This window comes from Microcaecilia unicolor, chromosome 6, assembly GCF_901765095.1.
Source record: "Microcaecilia unicolor chromosome 6, aMicUni1.1, whole genome shotgun sequence".
Classification (NCBI taxonomy): Eukaryota; Metazoa; Chordata; class Amphibia; order Gymnophiona; family Siphonopidae; genus Microcaecilia; species Microcaecilia unicolor.
The window spans coordinates 53,600,121-53,615,885 of NC_044036.1; the positions used below are offsets into that span (position 1 = coordinate 53,600,121).

Genomic DNA, 15,765 nt, shown 5'->3' on the forward strand with positions numbered 1-15,765 from the left:
CTCGCAGTTAGAGGAGTTGCGGAAGGAAGCAGGGATCCCACTGGAGGAATCTGTGTTTCTATTGAGCTTCAGTGGGCCAGAAAAATTAAGTTGGCAGGATGGGTTTTGGCCCGTGGGCTGGACAAGACTGCTCTACAGAAAATGCAGGGGGCTGTACAGAGTAGATACTTACTAAACGGCACCACATTACCTGCAGTGCCAGATAGTGTGGGTTGTCTCAGCAGGTAACAGTATCATCCCAAATATAAATAAATAAAGATCTGATATGGCGGCGCTCCCCACACACATCTCTGATCTGATCCCTTTTTCTGATACCCCCATCCAATCCCCCCAGATGATACCCCCCCCCCACTCATAATACCAAACTCCATGACACCCTCGCTCACAGTGCTAAGACCCCTCTACAAATCCAATCACAATGCCAACCCCTCCCGACACTCCGGATCACAATACCAAACTCCCTGGATTCCACAACATGAAGAGCCCCTCCCCTGAGCAGAAGTGTTATCCACATGTATCAATAGACATCCTCCCCTCTACCCTAGACTGCCCCTCATATCCCCTGGAGGTGTTGTGGGCTGGTTTGAGAGCAGTCACCCTCTGCTCTCTCCCCAGCCAGCTGAGTGGATCAAAATGGTTGCAGTAACTTTAGTGGTAATCTTCAGGTAGTACTGCTAGGGGGCATCCTTTGGCATTGTGATTGAGGTGTTAGAAGAGTTAAGGGCATTGCGCTCAAAGGAGTCGGGAGAGGGGGTAGGATGTATGTGGGTGGTAAGGGGGGCCTCCAACCTCAAGCAGTGCATCTCTGGGCATGTTACTAGACTGCTGGTAGCATGGCTGCACTTACAGCCTCCTTTGAAGAAGCAGTAAATACAGCCATGCTATATGCAGTCATTACAGCTAGTGCATGGTACTGAACTGTGAACTAGCTGTCACTGAGGGCCATTCCTTTGCCCCATACATCACGTTCAATCATCTCCCTTAGCCACGTTGAACAACTAGTGTTGGAATTTTACCTTGTTGGCTTGCTTTTAATGCCCGGTAAGCATTAACATGGATCTGTGCTAATGTCTACTGTGTGGAAGGTAATACCTGTGTTAGCTGCTTAACACAGCTTAGTAAAAAGGCCCCACAATTATTTGTTTTTAGCCCCAGTAGGATAGCACTGAAGTAAGGTTAAATTGAAGAAGTCTCTTTGGATTCTCCTTTTTGATTGGCCATTCCTCTGTTGGAGGACTGAAAAAAAATATGGAATGCAACAACTATAAATGGAAATACTAGCTGCCTCAACATTAGATCATACTGAATACGCTCTCTCACATCACTCATTCTAAAAGACAAATCAACTACCTGTATCTATTGTTAGTTCATAGCAGCTTCAGTCAAAGTACAATAAATACCAAAGCCATGGCACATATAAAGAGCAATACAGAATAATTCATTATGAATATTATCACATGAATTCTGGTATATCCCAAGCACAGCTCATAGTTCAGACCAAAATGTCACAATGCGCCTGGTTTGGTACATCCGCAAATCCCAATTAACCAATCTCACTGACATATTCACAACATATAGCATTGTAAAGTACTGGGTGGCTCAAGACCTGTGGTCTGGATGAAGCTCTTAAGAGTTTATTCCTAGGGGTAGTCTACCCATACAAGTCTCATGTTAAATCGTTGTTAATGCTCCCATTTCCTTTACAAGAAACTGCCTTTTAAAGTGGTAGAGGCAGGGCTGTGATTTACTATAGAACAAAGGGAACTCTGTTGAAAAAAACACTAAAAGATAATTTTATAGCAGCTCATCTACATGTGAAGACTGAGTAAGGACCTATGTCTTTAAAAATTAATAGGGGCAGAGTGGCAGAAATCATACCTAGACTGAAGCTATGAAGCAGGCATAAAGTATGCACATACTTTATAAACAACGCATATAAATTGCAACTCTGCTCGCACTCTGCACCAATCTGCTTCTGAACATGGGTTGCATAAAAAGTATGCACCTTCCTGCTACTGTCTGTACTTTTATATGTGTAGCCCTATGTGATAACTTGATCAAAGCCCTTATGTAAAAAAAAAACATTTATAAAATTTATCCCTGACCATGTAAGATAACCAAGTAATTTTACCCAGCATTCTTCAGCTAGATTTTCTTCTAGAAAACTAAACTAGTTTTCAGACTGAATATCTGCAAAATCTAGCTGGACAAATTTTGTTAAATTTAGATGTGCTGAGAATGCTTCTGGCCTTGCCCCTTTTCTGACTGGCTAAGCCCTAAAGCTTTTTCTGGACAAATTTAGCCAATCTGGTAAAAAGATTGTTGACCAGCCAGATAAATCTTTGGAAAATCCATCCCAATATGAACATGGGGGCTGGCCTAGAAGCTTCTACTACCCAAATCCTCCAGAGATGCAGCAGAGAGAGCATCTGCAGTCCCTAAGGGGACACAGTCTCAGCTACTGCTCAAGAGCAACACACACTAGTTAGACATGAGGCCCATGTTGGTTGGGTTTGTGATGGAATTCTGGTTTGTGACTCATGGTTGAGGACTATGGATGCACTGGCCAAGTTGTGCTGGGAATGGGATATAATGATAGAGACTAAAAACTCAAATAACAGCAAGTATGGTTTGTGGAACCATAGTCCAACACAGGCCAGTTCTGATTACCTCAATGTTCAAAGGAGCAGAAGGAAACTGCAGGTCATTAATAATAAATATTTTTTAAAAAGAAGAAAGCGAATAGAGTTTACTAGTTACATAGAAATCAAACATAGTGTGGTCCAAAGGTAATAAAAATATTTTCTAGGCACACAGACAACAAAATTTAGCACATATAGACCAATGTTCAAGGTTAAAACATAAAATCTAAAACAGTGTGGCATACCTGATGTATTATTTCAGCTACAGGAAGCTGCTCTGCATATTTTAGTTGCTCTGTTGCCACCTCTTCTTTAACAAGTCTAAAAATACAGATCATATGAATTAAAAAGTACAGTATGCAATATGAAACACACTATCACATTTTAAATAATATATTCAGAAGTGAAGCCTTTGCCTTTACCTAATATATGCATAAATTCCACCCTAATGCTGAGCTGCAAAGTCATCCAGAAAACAGTCTTTTACTGTTCAGCAAAAAATTAGAACTTGGTTGCTTTTTAAAATTTACAACAGGTTTTTAAACTGCCTTAATAATCTATTCAAACTCTGAAATAATTTTGCAGCAACTACAACCATTTAAATAGATACTTAGGCACCAATTATGGCTCACTGTATTAGAGTCTATTAAACTATAAAGGATGTTTTATCTTAAATTGCAAAAGTCACTTTATGTTAAGCTATTCAAACAATGAATATGCTCATTATACATTCAAAGTACAGAAAATATAAATGTCGTACTATGAAAAATATTCGCATATACAACATGTAGATTAATGTTAAAATAAATAGTTTTCCCTTCATCTACTTTAGACTTACAATAATGATAGCACAGTGCAAGTTGAGAGGCAATGAAAAGTATCCAACAAGTACCTGCTGTTATGTTCAGGCCTACGCTCTATTTATCTCAGCTCATGGAACATATTTATACAAAGATGAAAAGATGAAAGGAATACAGATTATAAATGTACATATATACTTGGCAGCCGCATGAACCGTTTTCATAAATCTATTATTTTTAAAGACCTCAAATATATCATAGTGATAGGATGGATCGAATTGGTGGAGGGGTAGCATTGCATGTTAAGGACAGCCTTGAATCAAATAGATTGAAAATTTCTGCAGAAAACAAAGCACATCTTGGAATCCCTATGGATTGAAATTCCATGGGTAAAGGGGAAAAGGATAGTGAATAGGAGTGTGCTACTGTCCACCTGGCCAGGATGAACAGACAGATGTAACATAGTAAATGATGACACATAAAGACCTGAATGGTCCATCCAGTCTGCCCAGCAGCCACACTCATTATCAATTCATGATTAAACCAACAATGAATGTAAAAAATATTTGATCACGGTCTAGAAATGTTATCGGAAATTAAGGAGGCTAACAAACTGGGGAACACAATAATAATGGGTGATTTCAATAACCTCAATATTGACTGGCTAATGTAACATCAGGGCATGCTAGGGAGGTAAACTTCCATGACGAAGTCAAGGATTGCTTTATAGAGCAGCTGGTACAGGAGACAAAAAGGAGGAAAAATTCTAGACCCAGTCCTTAATGGAGCACATGATCTGGTACGGGAGGTAATGGTGATGGGGCCGCTTGATAACAGTGATCATAATATGATCAGATTTGATATTAGCTTTAGAGTAAGTATAAACAGGAAATTCAATACGTTAACGTTTAACATTCAAAAGGAGACTATGATAAAATGAGAAGAACGGTGAAAAAAAAACTTAGAGGAGCAGCTGCAAAGGTCAAAAATTTACATCAGGCGTGGATGCTGTTCAAAAATACCATCCTCAAAGCCCAGGCCAAATATATTCCATGTATTAAAAAAGGAGGAAGGAAGACCAAATGACAGCCGGCATGGCTAAAAAGTGAGGTGAAGGAACCTATTAGAGGTAAAAGAAAATCTTTCAGAAAATGGAAGAAGGATCTGAATGAAAATAATAAGAAACAGCATAATGCGAAGCGTTGATAAGGAAGCCAGAGAGGGACTTTGGAAAAAAGATTGTGTTGGAGGCAAAAACACATAGTAAAATATTTTTTAGGTATATTAAGAGCAAGAAGCCAGCAAAAGAATCAGTTGGACCGCTAGATGACAGAGGGGTAAAAGCCATAGTGGAGAGATTAAATGAATTCTTTCCTTCAATCTTCACCGAGGAAGATTTGGGAGAGATATCGGTGTCAGAAATGTATTCAAAGCTGATGAGTCAGAGAAACTGAATGAAATCTCTATAAACTTGGAAAATGTAATAGTGCAATTTTACAAACTGAAGAGTAGCAAATCACCTGGAAAGGATGGTATTCATACCAGAGTACTGATAGAACTGAAAAATGAACTTGCAGAACTAATGTTAGTAATATGTAATTTATCTTTAAAATCAAGCATGGTACCTGAAGATTGGAGGGTTGCCGATAGAATGCTGATTTTTTAAAAAGGTTCCAGAGGTTATATGGGAAATTATAGATGGGTGAGCCCGATGTTGGTGCCAGGAAAAACAGTAGAGACTATTATAAAGAACAAAATTACAGAACATATTCAAAAGCATGGATTTATGAGACAAAGCTAACAAATGAAGGGAAATCTTGCCTCACCAATCTATTACATTTCTTTGAAGGGGTGAACAAACTTGTGTATAAAGCTGAGCTGGTCGATATCGTATATCTGGATTTTCAAAAGGCATGTGACAAAGTACCTCATGAAAGACTCCAGAGGAAATTGGAGAGTCATGGGATAGGAGGCAGTGTTCTACTGTGGATTAAAAACTAGTTAAAAGATAGAAAACAGAGAGTAAACGGTCAGTATTCTCAATGGAGAAAGGTAGATCATGAGGTTTCTCTGGGGTCTGTGCTGAGACTGCTGCTTTTTAACATATTTATAAATGATCTAGAGATGGGAGCAACTAGTGAGGTAATTAAATTTGCTGACGACACAAGTTATTCAAAGTTGTTAAATCGCAAGAGGATTGTGAAAAATTACAAGAGGACCTTACGAGATTACGTATCCAAATGGCAGATGATGTTTAATGTGAGCAACTACAAAGTGATGCATGCAGGAAAGAGGAACCCAAACTATAGCTACGTGAGGCAAGGTTCCACGTTAGGAGTCACTGACCAGGAAAGGGATCTAGGTGTCATCGTTGGTAAATATGTGGGAAAAGGCCTTGACCTAATTACTCCCAAAGAGTGCAATTTTCCAACAGTTTTCCTAACTTATATTCCAAGTACATACATAGGTTACACCAATTTTCAAAGAGAAAATATCCACATATTTTCCCTTTGAAAATTATTCCACTTGCACACATTTATACCTGCAATTTAAAAGCACAATTTTTTCAAATTAAAATTATAAATCTAATTTTGAAAATCTAAACATATATGTGTAATTTAAACCCCAACCTAACTCCACACTGGGAACCACCTCTGCTCACTGTAGGAATATAAAGATGAAGAAAAATTGTACATCATACTCAGGGGTCCTTTAATGAAGCTGCGGCACAAGGGAGCCCGCGTTGGCATTGGCGCGTATTGTTTGATGTGCGCCGATGCCCTCTTTTACTGCAGTGGGTAAAAGGCAGGGTTTTGTTTTTTTTTAAGAAATGTGGCAAGTGAAGAACTTGCCACATGGCTATTTTTTTTGGGGGGGGGGGAGCACTTACCGCTACCCAATGAGGTGGTGGTAAGGGCTCCCGCGCTAACCGGACAATGTGCGGCACTGTCTGATTACCGCCGAGCACACACCGGCGCTACAAAAATTGAAATATTTTTGCATGTGCTAGGGGAGGGAACTACCACCAGGCTGCTGCAGTAGCCAGGTAGTACTTCCCTTTTAGCAAGCGGTAAATCCGCATTGGGCTTACCGCCGCTTTGTAAAAGGACCCCTTAATGAATAATCATTAAAAAAAATAGGGGTCAATATTCAAATGGTTTAATTGAGCAGGAGAGGCTCCTGCCTGGTTAAACCCCGGTGAGTGTGCCAGCAGCCAATATTCAGTTGCACTTAACCAGTTAATGATGCTCAATATATCTCCTAACCGGCCATCCTCTAACTGGATAGTTTAGCGGTGGATAGGCTGGAGTTAGGGTGAAGCATCAATTTTGCTGGTTAGCAGCAATTTTCAGTCCACTAACCAACTAAGGGGTCCTTTTTCCAAGCTGCGGGAAAAAGGACCCTCCAATTGAGTTGGGGGTCGTTTTCCCACACGTCAGGGCCCTTTTCCCACAGCAGGTAAAAAGCCCCCAGACAAACATGGCCCTGCAGTAAGAGAACTCTTACCGTGTGACCATGTGGTGAGAAGCCCTTACCGCCATCCACTGAGGTAGCGATAAGGGCTCCCTCGGTATATTCGGCGGTAACCGGGCAGCAAATGCCCGATTACCACCAAGCAAGCCATTTCCATGGGTTTTCTTTTCTCCCAGAAATAGCGCGCGCTCAGGGCAGAACCACCGCCGGCAGCAGCGTTGGGCCAGTGGTAGTCACAATTTAGCGATCGGTAAGCCCATGTTGGGCTTACTGATGCTCTGTAAAAGACCCCCTCATTAACCACATAAAGTAAGGACAGCAGAAAAGTGTCCTAAATTTACATGCCAAATTAACCAGGCACAGGTCTGCATATCGGCTGGTGCCCAATTAACGTGAATCGGTGGACACAACTGGATATTCTGTGCTGGAACCCCGTGCATGCATCAGCTTTGAATATTCAGTTGCTTACTGCTGTGGGCTGAATATTGGGCCAATCATAATTCTAAACCACTGGTTCTCAACCTTTTTTCAGTCAGGACACACCTACTAGACGATGCTCACATACATAGCATACCTCATACATAACCCTAAAAGACCAAAGGCCCCAGATTATATGCAACCATTAATTAACCTACCCTTGCGCAATGCTGGTTTCAAAGCAAGAGAACACCTAAGGCTACATTTCCCAAACCGTAAAAACATGATTTACAAATCAGTTTACTCTGCTGACTTCACATACTTAGGGACCAAATGGTGGAACTCTCAACCTTCCAAAATAAGCAGCACACACCAGAGTACACCAGATTCTGCAAGATCCTAAAGTCATTCCTTTTCAAGCTGTTCCTCACAAAGAATAATCTACTTAGCGCTTGACTGTCTCAGCAGTGTTAAATAATCCTGATCTTCATTCCTAATGCACGTATAACCCCCTATTGATATGTACTCCCACCACCGGCTAAGCTTTTGGGGATCCCTTCCTTCTGAGGAGGATTCCTTTATGTTTATCCCACGCATGTTTGAATTCCGTTACTGTTTTCCTCTCCACCACCTCCCGCGGGAGGGCATTCCAAGCATCCACCACTCTCTCCGTGAAAAAATACTTCCTGACATTTTTCTTGAGTCTGCCCCCCTTCAATCTCATTTCATGTCCTCTAGTTCTACCACCTTCCCCTCTCCAGAAAAGGTTTGTTTGCAGATTAATACCTTTCAAATATTTGAACGTCTGTATCATATCACCTTTCCTCCAGGGTATACATGTTCAGGTCAACAAGTCTCTCCTCATACGTCTTGTAACGCAAATCCCATACCATTCTCGTAGCTTTTCTTTGCACCGCTTCCATTTTTTTAACATCCTTCACAAGATACGGCCTACAAAACTGAACACAATACTCCAAGTGGGGCCTCACCAACGTCTTATACAGGGGTATTAAAACCTCTTTTCTTCTGCTGGTCACGCCTCTCTCTATACAGCCTAGCAATCTTCTAGCTAGGGCCACCGCCTTGTCACACTGTTTCGTCGCCTTCAGGTCCTCAGATACTATCACCCCAAGATCCCTCTCCCCGTCCGTACCTATCAGACGGGGAGAGGAAATCAGTGGACTGCTCCAGAATTCCACATAGAAACTACATGCAAACAGAATAGTACACCTCGCTCATACACAAAACATAGACAGACCCTCACCAAATACAGAACAAGGGATCACAAATTAGAAACAGAAAAATAAAGACAAAATTGAACTGGGAACCCCAAGCTGTCAAACTAGGCAGGTACCACAGCACAGAAGAAATAAAACAGAAATGCATTTCCAACAAAAATACAAAAGCATCCATGATGCACATTTCCCAAAGCTAGTATACTCCACCTAACAAATTCAAATAAAATACTTTTTTTCTACCTTTGATGGCTGGGCATTTTATTTTTCCAAGCATGTCAGTTCCAGTTTCTTTTTTCTGCTTTCTTGTCTTCTGCTCTTTTTCCAGTGAGTACTATCCACGTGACCTTTCTCTACTTTCTCATACCTTTTTCCATTCCCTCACTTCATCCACCTCTGACATATTTCCTCTTTCTCTCTGTTCTGTCTGCCCAGTCAAATTTTACCCTCTCACTCTTCAGTGCTCTATCTCTATTTCACTTACCTACCAACTTTCAATCTCTTCCTCTCACCCTCTAGCTATCCTACCTCATTCCTTCCCTGGCCTCCTAGTCCATTCTCTTTCACTCATTCCCCATTACTACACTTCTACCCTCTGTACTCACCATCCTCCACTCACTCATCTCCTTAAGAACCCCCATAGTCTCTCCAACATGGTCCCCACCATTCCAAGCCTCTTCCCTCCTTCTTCATTCCTACACCCTTAAAGTCCAGCATCTCCACTTTGTCCACTCAAACTTGTAGCCCAGCATTGCCCTGTCAACCCACCCCTCTCTCTCCTCCACCCCTATTGTCCAGCATTTTCCTGTCCCCTCTCTCTTCCCCGCTACTCTATGGTCCAGCATTTCTTCCTTTATTCAGTTTCTTAGTGTACAGCCCTATCTTGCCCCCTCCACCCTACGTTCCAGCATTTCCCTATCCCCTCTCTCCACCTCCACCCTATGGTCATGTATTTCCTTGTCCTCTCTCCCTTCCCCTCCACCCATATGGAGCAGCAACTCAAATGTCCCCTCTCTCTTCCCTTTCCCCTCCATGTCGGAAAGGCAGCAGCTTGAAGGGGACAGCAGCCATAGGAAACTCAGCCTGACTGCCAGAGATGCGGATACACAAATCCCGATGCCCTGCTCCTTCCCGAGTTGTGTAGATGGCAAAACACACACTGGAAGTGAAAGCCTGCTAAGTGCAGTTTACTGCTTACACAACCTGGGAAGGAGCACAGAATCAAGGCTTGTGCAGCTGCATCTCCTCCCTCCCAACCATCCCTCGCAGTCCAGCATCTCTCTCATTCTCATCTTCCCCCTCCCCCTATGGTCTGACATCGTTCCTTTTCCTCTTATCCACCCCACCTCCCCTCTCCCCAGCCCTCCATAGTTTGACATTTTCCCCTCTCCCCAGCTGTCCCTTTAGTCCAACATCTTCCTCTTTCCCTACTCGCCCCATGGTCTGACACCTCCCCAGCCCCGATGGTCTGACATCTTCCTCTTTCCTCAAATGCCTCGTAGTCTGAAGCCTCCCCCCCCCCCCCCCGAGGTATTAAAAAAAAAACCTTGGGTTACATATGGAAATCTTTCAAATAAACAAAAAAGCTGCCAAATTAACAAAACACACACATAGGCAGTCATAAACCTGACAAGTTTGCTATTGCTTTCAATAGTGTCTGTGAATATTTGGGGGTCATCAAAATAGCGGCTGCATGGGGGAGACGGCTTCAACTTTTCGATGTCATGCTCTCTCCTGTCATAAAACCTCCTTGGTCCTGCCCACTAGTAAACAGGAAGTAACGTCACAGGGGTGGGACAGCAGTTGAGAAAAGGCTCAGGATCAGCTCAGGCAGCCTGTTATTGGACCCCTGCTGCTGATGGTGAACTCAGGTTTCAGCAGCAAGTTTGGGGGGGAGGGGCTGGCTGGTTGAGAGATGATGAGGGGAAGCTGCTGGACTCATGGTGGGAGGGAAGAGGACAGAGATAGTTCAAATACTAAAAAAAAGTGCTGCAGTTTGCGTGCCGGTTCCGCAACACACTTCCTGCTCGTGACAGACACACTGGTTGAGAACTGCTGTTCTAAACCAGACAACAAAACATTGAATGTATACGGATACATAAATTATAGGTAATTTTAGAAGGCTTGAACGCAATTTATATGTGTAAATGCCCTACACCTTTTTAGTAGCCATCCTCAAAATGGAGTCAGCCCAAAGTGTGGCTACTAAAATGGTGAGTGATCTTTGACATAAGGCATATGAGGATAGACTTAAAGATCTCATTGGAAGACAGGTAAGAGAGATAAAGGCAATTAAATGACTCCAAGAAATAAACACAGAGAAGACTGGCTTCTTTTAACTGAAAGGAAGATCTGTAATGAGAGATCATAAGATGAAGGTGAAAGGGGGGTAGAGTCAGGAATAAACTAAATAAATATTTCTTTAAGCATAGGGTGGGGGATACAATTAACAACCTCAGTGGAGAAGGTGAAAACAAAGAAGGCATTTGGATTCAAGAGACCATGGAACAAGTACAGAAGATCACTAAGAGAGAGGAAAGGATTGCACAGATTAGTAACTGGTGTGAATGTGTATATTGGACAGGCCTACTGGTTAGAGCAGCAGGCTGAGTACCAATCAAGCCAAGTTCAAATTCTACTGTCACTGCTTGTGATCCTGGGCAAGTGACTTAACTCTTCATTGCTTGAGGTACAAACCTGGGTTATAGTTACGGTTACCATATGTCCAGCTACCCGGGCATGTCCTCTTTTTGAGGCCACTGCAGGGCATCTGAACAGGTTTTGCCATCCTGCCTGTTTGTCTGGGTTTCTGGACGAATGTGCAGGCAGACCTCAGGGTGTCCTGTCCTCCCTTCCCCTCCTTTACCTTATTATCAGTCCCTGGTGGTCTAGCTGCCTCTTCGTGGCAGGAAAGAACCCCTCTTTCCTGCCTGGTGCAGCTGCAGACCTATCTTGCTCCCGGAGGCCACCGCTTGAACTCTTGGCAGCCATTTTGAAGCGGCTCCGGGAGCAAGTCAAGTCTGCAGCCGTGCCAGACAGGAAAGAGGGAGCTCTTTCCTGCCCTGAAGAGGCCATAAGACCACCAGGGCACTACAATAAGGTACAGGAGGGGCGGGGATGTGTATGGATGTGTGGAGGGAGGCTAGAAAAAAGATTGGGGAGGCTGGAGGGGATATACATGAAGAAGAGGGAGGGAATCTGGCTTTGGTGGGGGGGTCAAGGTGACAGGGGGTGGAGCATGGAGTGACACAGGGCAGGGTGGGGTGATATTTTGTGTCTTCTTTTTTCTCAGGGCAAATATGGTAATCCTAGTTGTAATCACTTTGTGGACAGAAAAATACTCATTATACCTGAAGGTAACTCGCCTTGAACTTCTGAGAAAGGTGCAAGCTAAATCAAATTCCCCTTCCACTTTCTATTTCTATGTTAATGTAAATAGCAATTTTAAAGAGTTGACATTTACACATTTATATGCTCAACCTGTACAGTTTATATTGGTTATTAGTGTGGATTGGGCATACCTGAAAAGCACTTATTTCTGACTTCACACTGGGAATCTACACATACTGTTAAAACCCAGATGCTAGAATTTAACAGCTGCTCCAAAGATGTGTCGGCTAATTGCTCCTTTGCACCTGCAGTTTGTCTCTGCTTTGATCAAAGGGGCAATTGTGCTAAAATCTCTGGTGTTAAAATAAATACCTAAAAAATCTTAAAGAAAATGAGTATTTTTGCTTATCTCCTTAACTGGCTTTTCTTGGATGTCCAATTCCATGGAATATGCCAGTACTTACATGTGTAAATTCTGCATTTACAATGATAGGTTGCAAAATCAACACTTACACATATACATACTGACATTTATATGTGCAGAGCCCCAAGCAGTGCCAAAATTTTAAAAATTCCTTTAAAAATATCTGTATTTCTTATGTTCAGCAAGCCTTTTGTTAAATACTTTCTTAATTATAAACACCTGACTTGAATATTCCTTTCTCTACCTAGGGGCCCTACACCAAAACTGCCTTATAGGGTGTGATTTTCACACTGTCTCCACACCTGAAAATCTGTGCATATGTTAGATGTTGAAAAACACCTAAGATAAGCACACCTGCAGAAATTTGCCCCTTCTTGATCTGTAAGTTTGATTTCTACCATTATATTTTTGAAAAAAAAAAAGAAAGAAAGTGGGTGTGTTGTTGAAATCTCTGCCATAACCCTGTCTTTGAGAATGCTTCTAATAAATGTGGCAGAAAGTATTGTGTTAGGGAACTATGCACACTTATTTCCCTACGCAAAGGCTGGGCAATTTCAAATATATTGTTTATATATATTATGTATGAATAGGTTAAACAGCATAGGTTCCAGTACAGGTAGTGAGGGTACTCCATTATTGACATTTTTCCTTCCAGTACACTAACCATTTCCTATCTTTTAACCAGTTATCACTGCATGATAAGACACTGCCTGCTATCCCATAACCTCTTAATTTTATGAGAAGTCTCTTTGAAGGACTTTGACAAATCCAGAAATGCTATAACAACCTGGCTCACCCTTATCTACGTTTGTTTACAACTTCAATCGGTAAGGCAAGATGTCACTTTGCAAAATCTGTGCAGTCTTATTCCCACTAAGGAATATAAATCTATACGGCCAACAATTTTGCTTTTTAATTCATCTTTTCAAATACACACACATAACAGGATTTAATGTTTTTACCCTGTTAAATAACAAGTTCAACCACTTTGTATGCAAGAGACATAACAAGTGATTAATTATTGTAATTCATTATGTAGCTCAGAGTAGCATAGCATATGGGATCCCTTTTTAATGTCAGCCTGGAGTACCACATCCCTGTGATCAATCAGAGGAGGAAAAGTACACAAAGACAGTTATGCAATGACAAGAGATTTATACTTTATATAGCTTAAGAATGTGCCTCCTGGTCTGTACTGACAAAAGATCTTTTTCTACAAGCACAAAATAAATTTTTAAAATAAGGCACTGAATTTAGTTTGGTCCCTAGACTTTGGAGTTTAGGAGGAAGATTACTAAGCTGTTCTAAGCAGCTAGTGCAAATGCTAGTGTTAGCATGGATCTGCACTAACAGCTTCCATACACTAAAACCAGCCAGCACGGGTAGGGGGCAGCAGTCAGGTGGATCATGGGTAGAAATGGGACATGGCAAACATTGAGAGCTAGGGTGCAGGATATTTCTGTACATTAGCTGTCAGAACTACTAATAGCAGTGCTACACTTAGAATCACTTCAAGAAGTGGTATTAAGACGGGATCCACCCCAGGATATTGAGGGAGCTCAGAGAGGTTCTGGTTGGTCCTCTTAAAGATTTGTTTAATAAATCCTTGGAGACGGGAGAGGTTCCGTGCGATTGGAGAACGGCGGAGGTGGTCCCTCTTCACAAAGTGGTGATAGGGAAGAAGCTGGAAACTACAGGCCGGTAAGCCTCACTTCGGTTATTGGAAAAGTAATGGAAGCGACGCTAAAGGACAGGATAGTGAATTTCCTGGAAGCCAATAAGTTGCAAGATCCGAAACAACATGGTTTTACCAAAGGGAAATCGTGTCAAACGAATCTCATTGAATTCTTTGACTGGGTGACTGGAGAACTGAATCAAAGACGTGCTATGGACGTAATCTATTTAGAATTCAGCAAAGCTTTTGACACGGTTCCCCACAGGAGGCTCTTGAATAAACTGGACAGGCTGAAGATAGGACCTGAAGTGGTGAACTGGATTAGGAACTGGTTGACGGACAGAAACCAGAGGGTGGTGGTGAATGGAATTCGCTCGGAGGGGAAGGTGAGTAGTGGAGTGCCTCAGGGATCGGTGCTGGGACCGATTCTGTTCAATATATTTGTGAGAGACATTGCCGAAGGGTTAGATGGGAGGGCGGTAGAACGAGAGGACATGATACGACAGTGAAGGGGGGCAGACTCAAGAAAAATGTCAGGAAGTATTTTTTCATGGAGAGAGTGGTAGATACTTGGAATGCCCTCCCGCGGGAGGTGGTGGAGATGAAAACGGTAACGGAATTCAAGCATGCGTGGGATAAACATAAAGGAATCCTGTGCAGAAGGAATGGATCCTCAGAAGCTTGGCCGAGATTGGGAGGCGGGGCTGGTGTTTGGGTGGTGGGGCTAGTTCTGGGTAAGACTTCTACGGTCTGTGTCCTGAAAATGGCAGATACAAATCAAGGTAAGGTATACACAAGAAGTAGCACATATGAGTTTATCTTGTTGGGCAGACTAGATGGACCGTGCAGGTCTTTTTCTGCCGTCATCTACTATGTTACTATGTATGCTATGTATCCATGCTACTATGTATCAGCTACCCACCCCCCTCGAAGCAAGCCCCTCCCCCAATCTGATTCCCCACTGACAAACTTCCTCACAGACCCCCCTCAATCCCCCCCCCACAAGCAGAATATTTCTCCCCATAATAGCAAACCCTGAACTTCCTCCCACACCCTAAGCTCCCTGTATCTCACCTAACAGTCTCCCTAGTAGTCTACCAAAAAGGGCAGGAGCGGTATCCCTCCATTCCTATCCATAGCTGCTCTGGGTTCAAAATGGCAGCTATGACCTCTAGCGGTAGTCTTATGGTACTAACCCTAAGGGTCAACCTGTCACATAAAGACCCCAAGACATAGTACCTTGATGCTACCACTTGGGTCATAGCTGTCATTTTGAACCTGGGACTGCTCCTGACATGTCCAATAGCCTATCAGGGAGATCCCTGGCAGTCTGGAGGTGGGGGTAGGTCTTGTGCTCCGGGGATGGGGTCTTCCACGAAAGGAGAGGTTTTGGTTGAGGAGGAATGCCTTGCGGGGTGGGTACTGTTTGGCAGGGGGATTCTATCTGGGTGGGGGGTGGGGGAGAGGAATAATCGTTTTGTGCCTCTACAGCAGCAGAATTTTTTTCTGCTTCATTTTAATTTTTTTGCAGTGAAACCTGTGTTGCATGGCAGATGCTCATCACACTTCTACATTTACTGCTGTGCACTTACCACACCTTAAGCTTTGCAAAAGCTTACCACACTTTAGTAAACAGGGCCCTTAAACCTTAACAGTTCCTGTTCACTGGCCAGTTCAGACTGATGATGTAGTGATGGAGTCTGTTGAGTGTAATTTTCAGGCCTTAAGAAAACTAGTGTTACTAGTCTGAATACATTAGGTTGCTAAC

General features: G+C 42.6%; 1 protein-coding gene across 1 annotated transcript in view; it reads right to left on the bottom strand.

Annotated features, from left to right (window-relative positions):
• Window positions 1–15,765, bottom strand: part of PIGK (phosphatidylinositol glycan anchor biosynthesis class K) — a 274,884-nt gene that overhangs the window by 89,022 nt on the left and 170,097 nt on the right. The window contains exon 10 of the mRNA XM_030206903.1: window positions 2,888–2,963. Within this exon, the coding sequence (XP_030062763.1) occupies window positions 2,888–2,963 (76 nt within the window). The remainder of the gene's footprint in view (window positions 1–2,887; window positions 2,964–15,765) is intronic.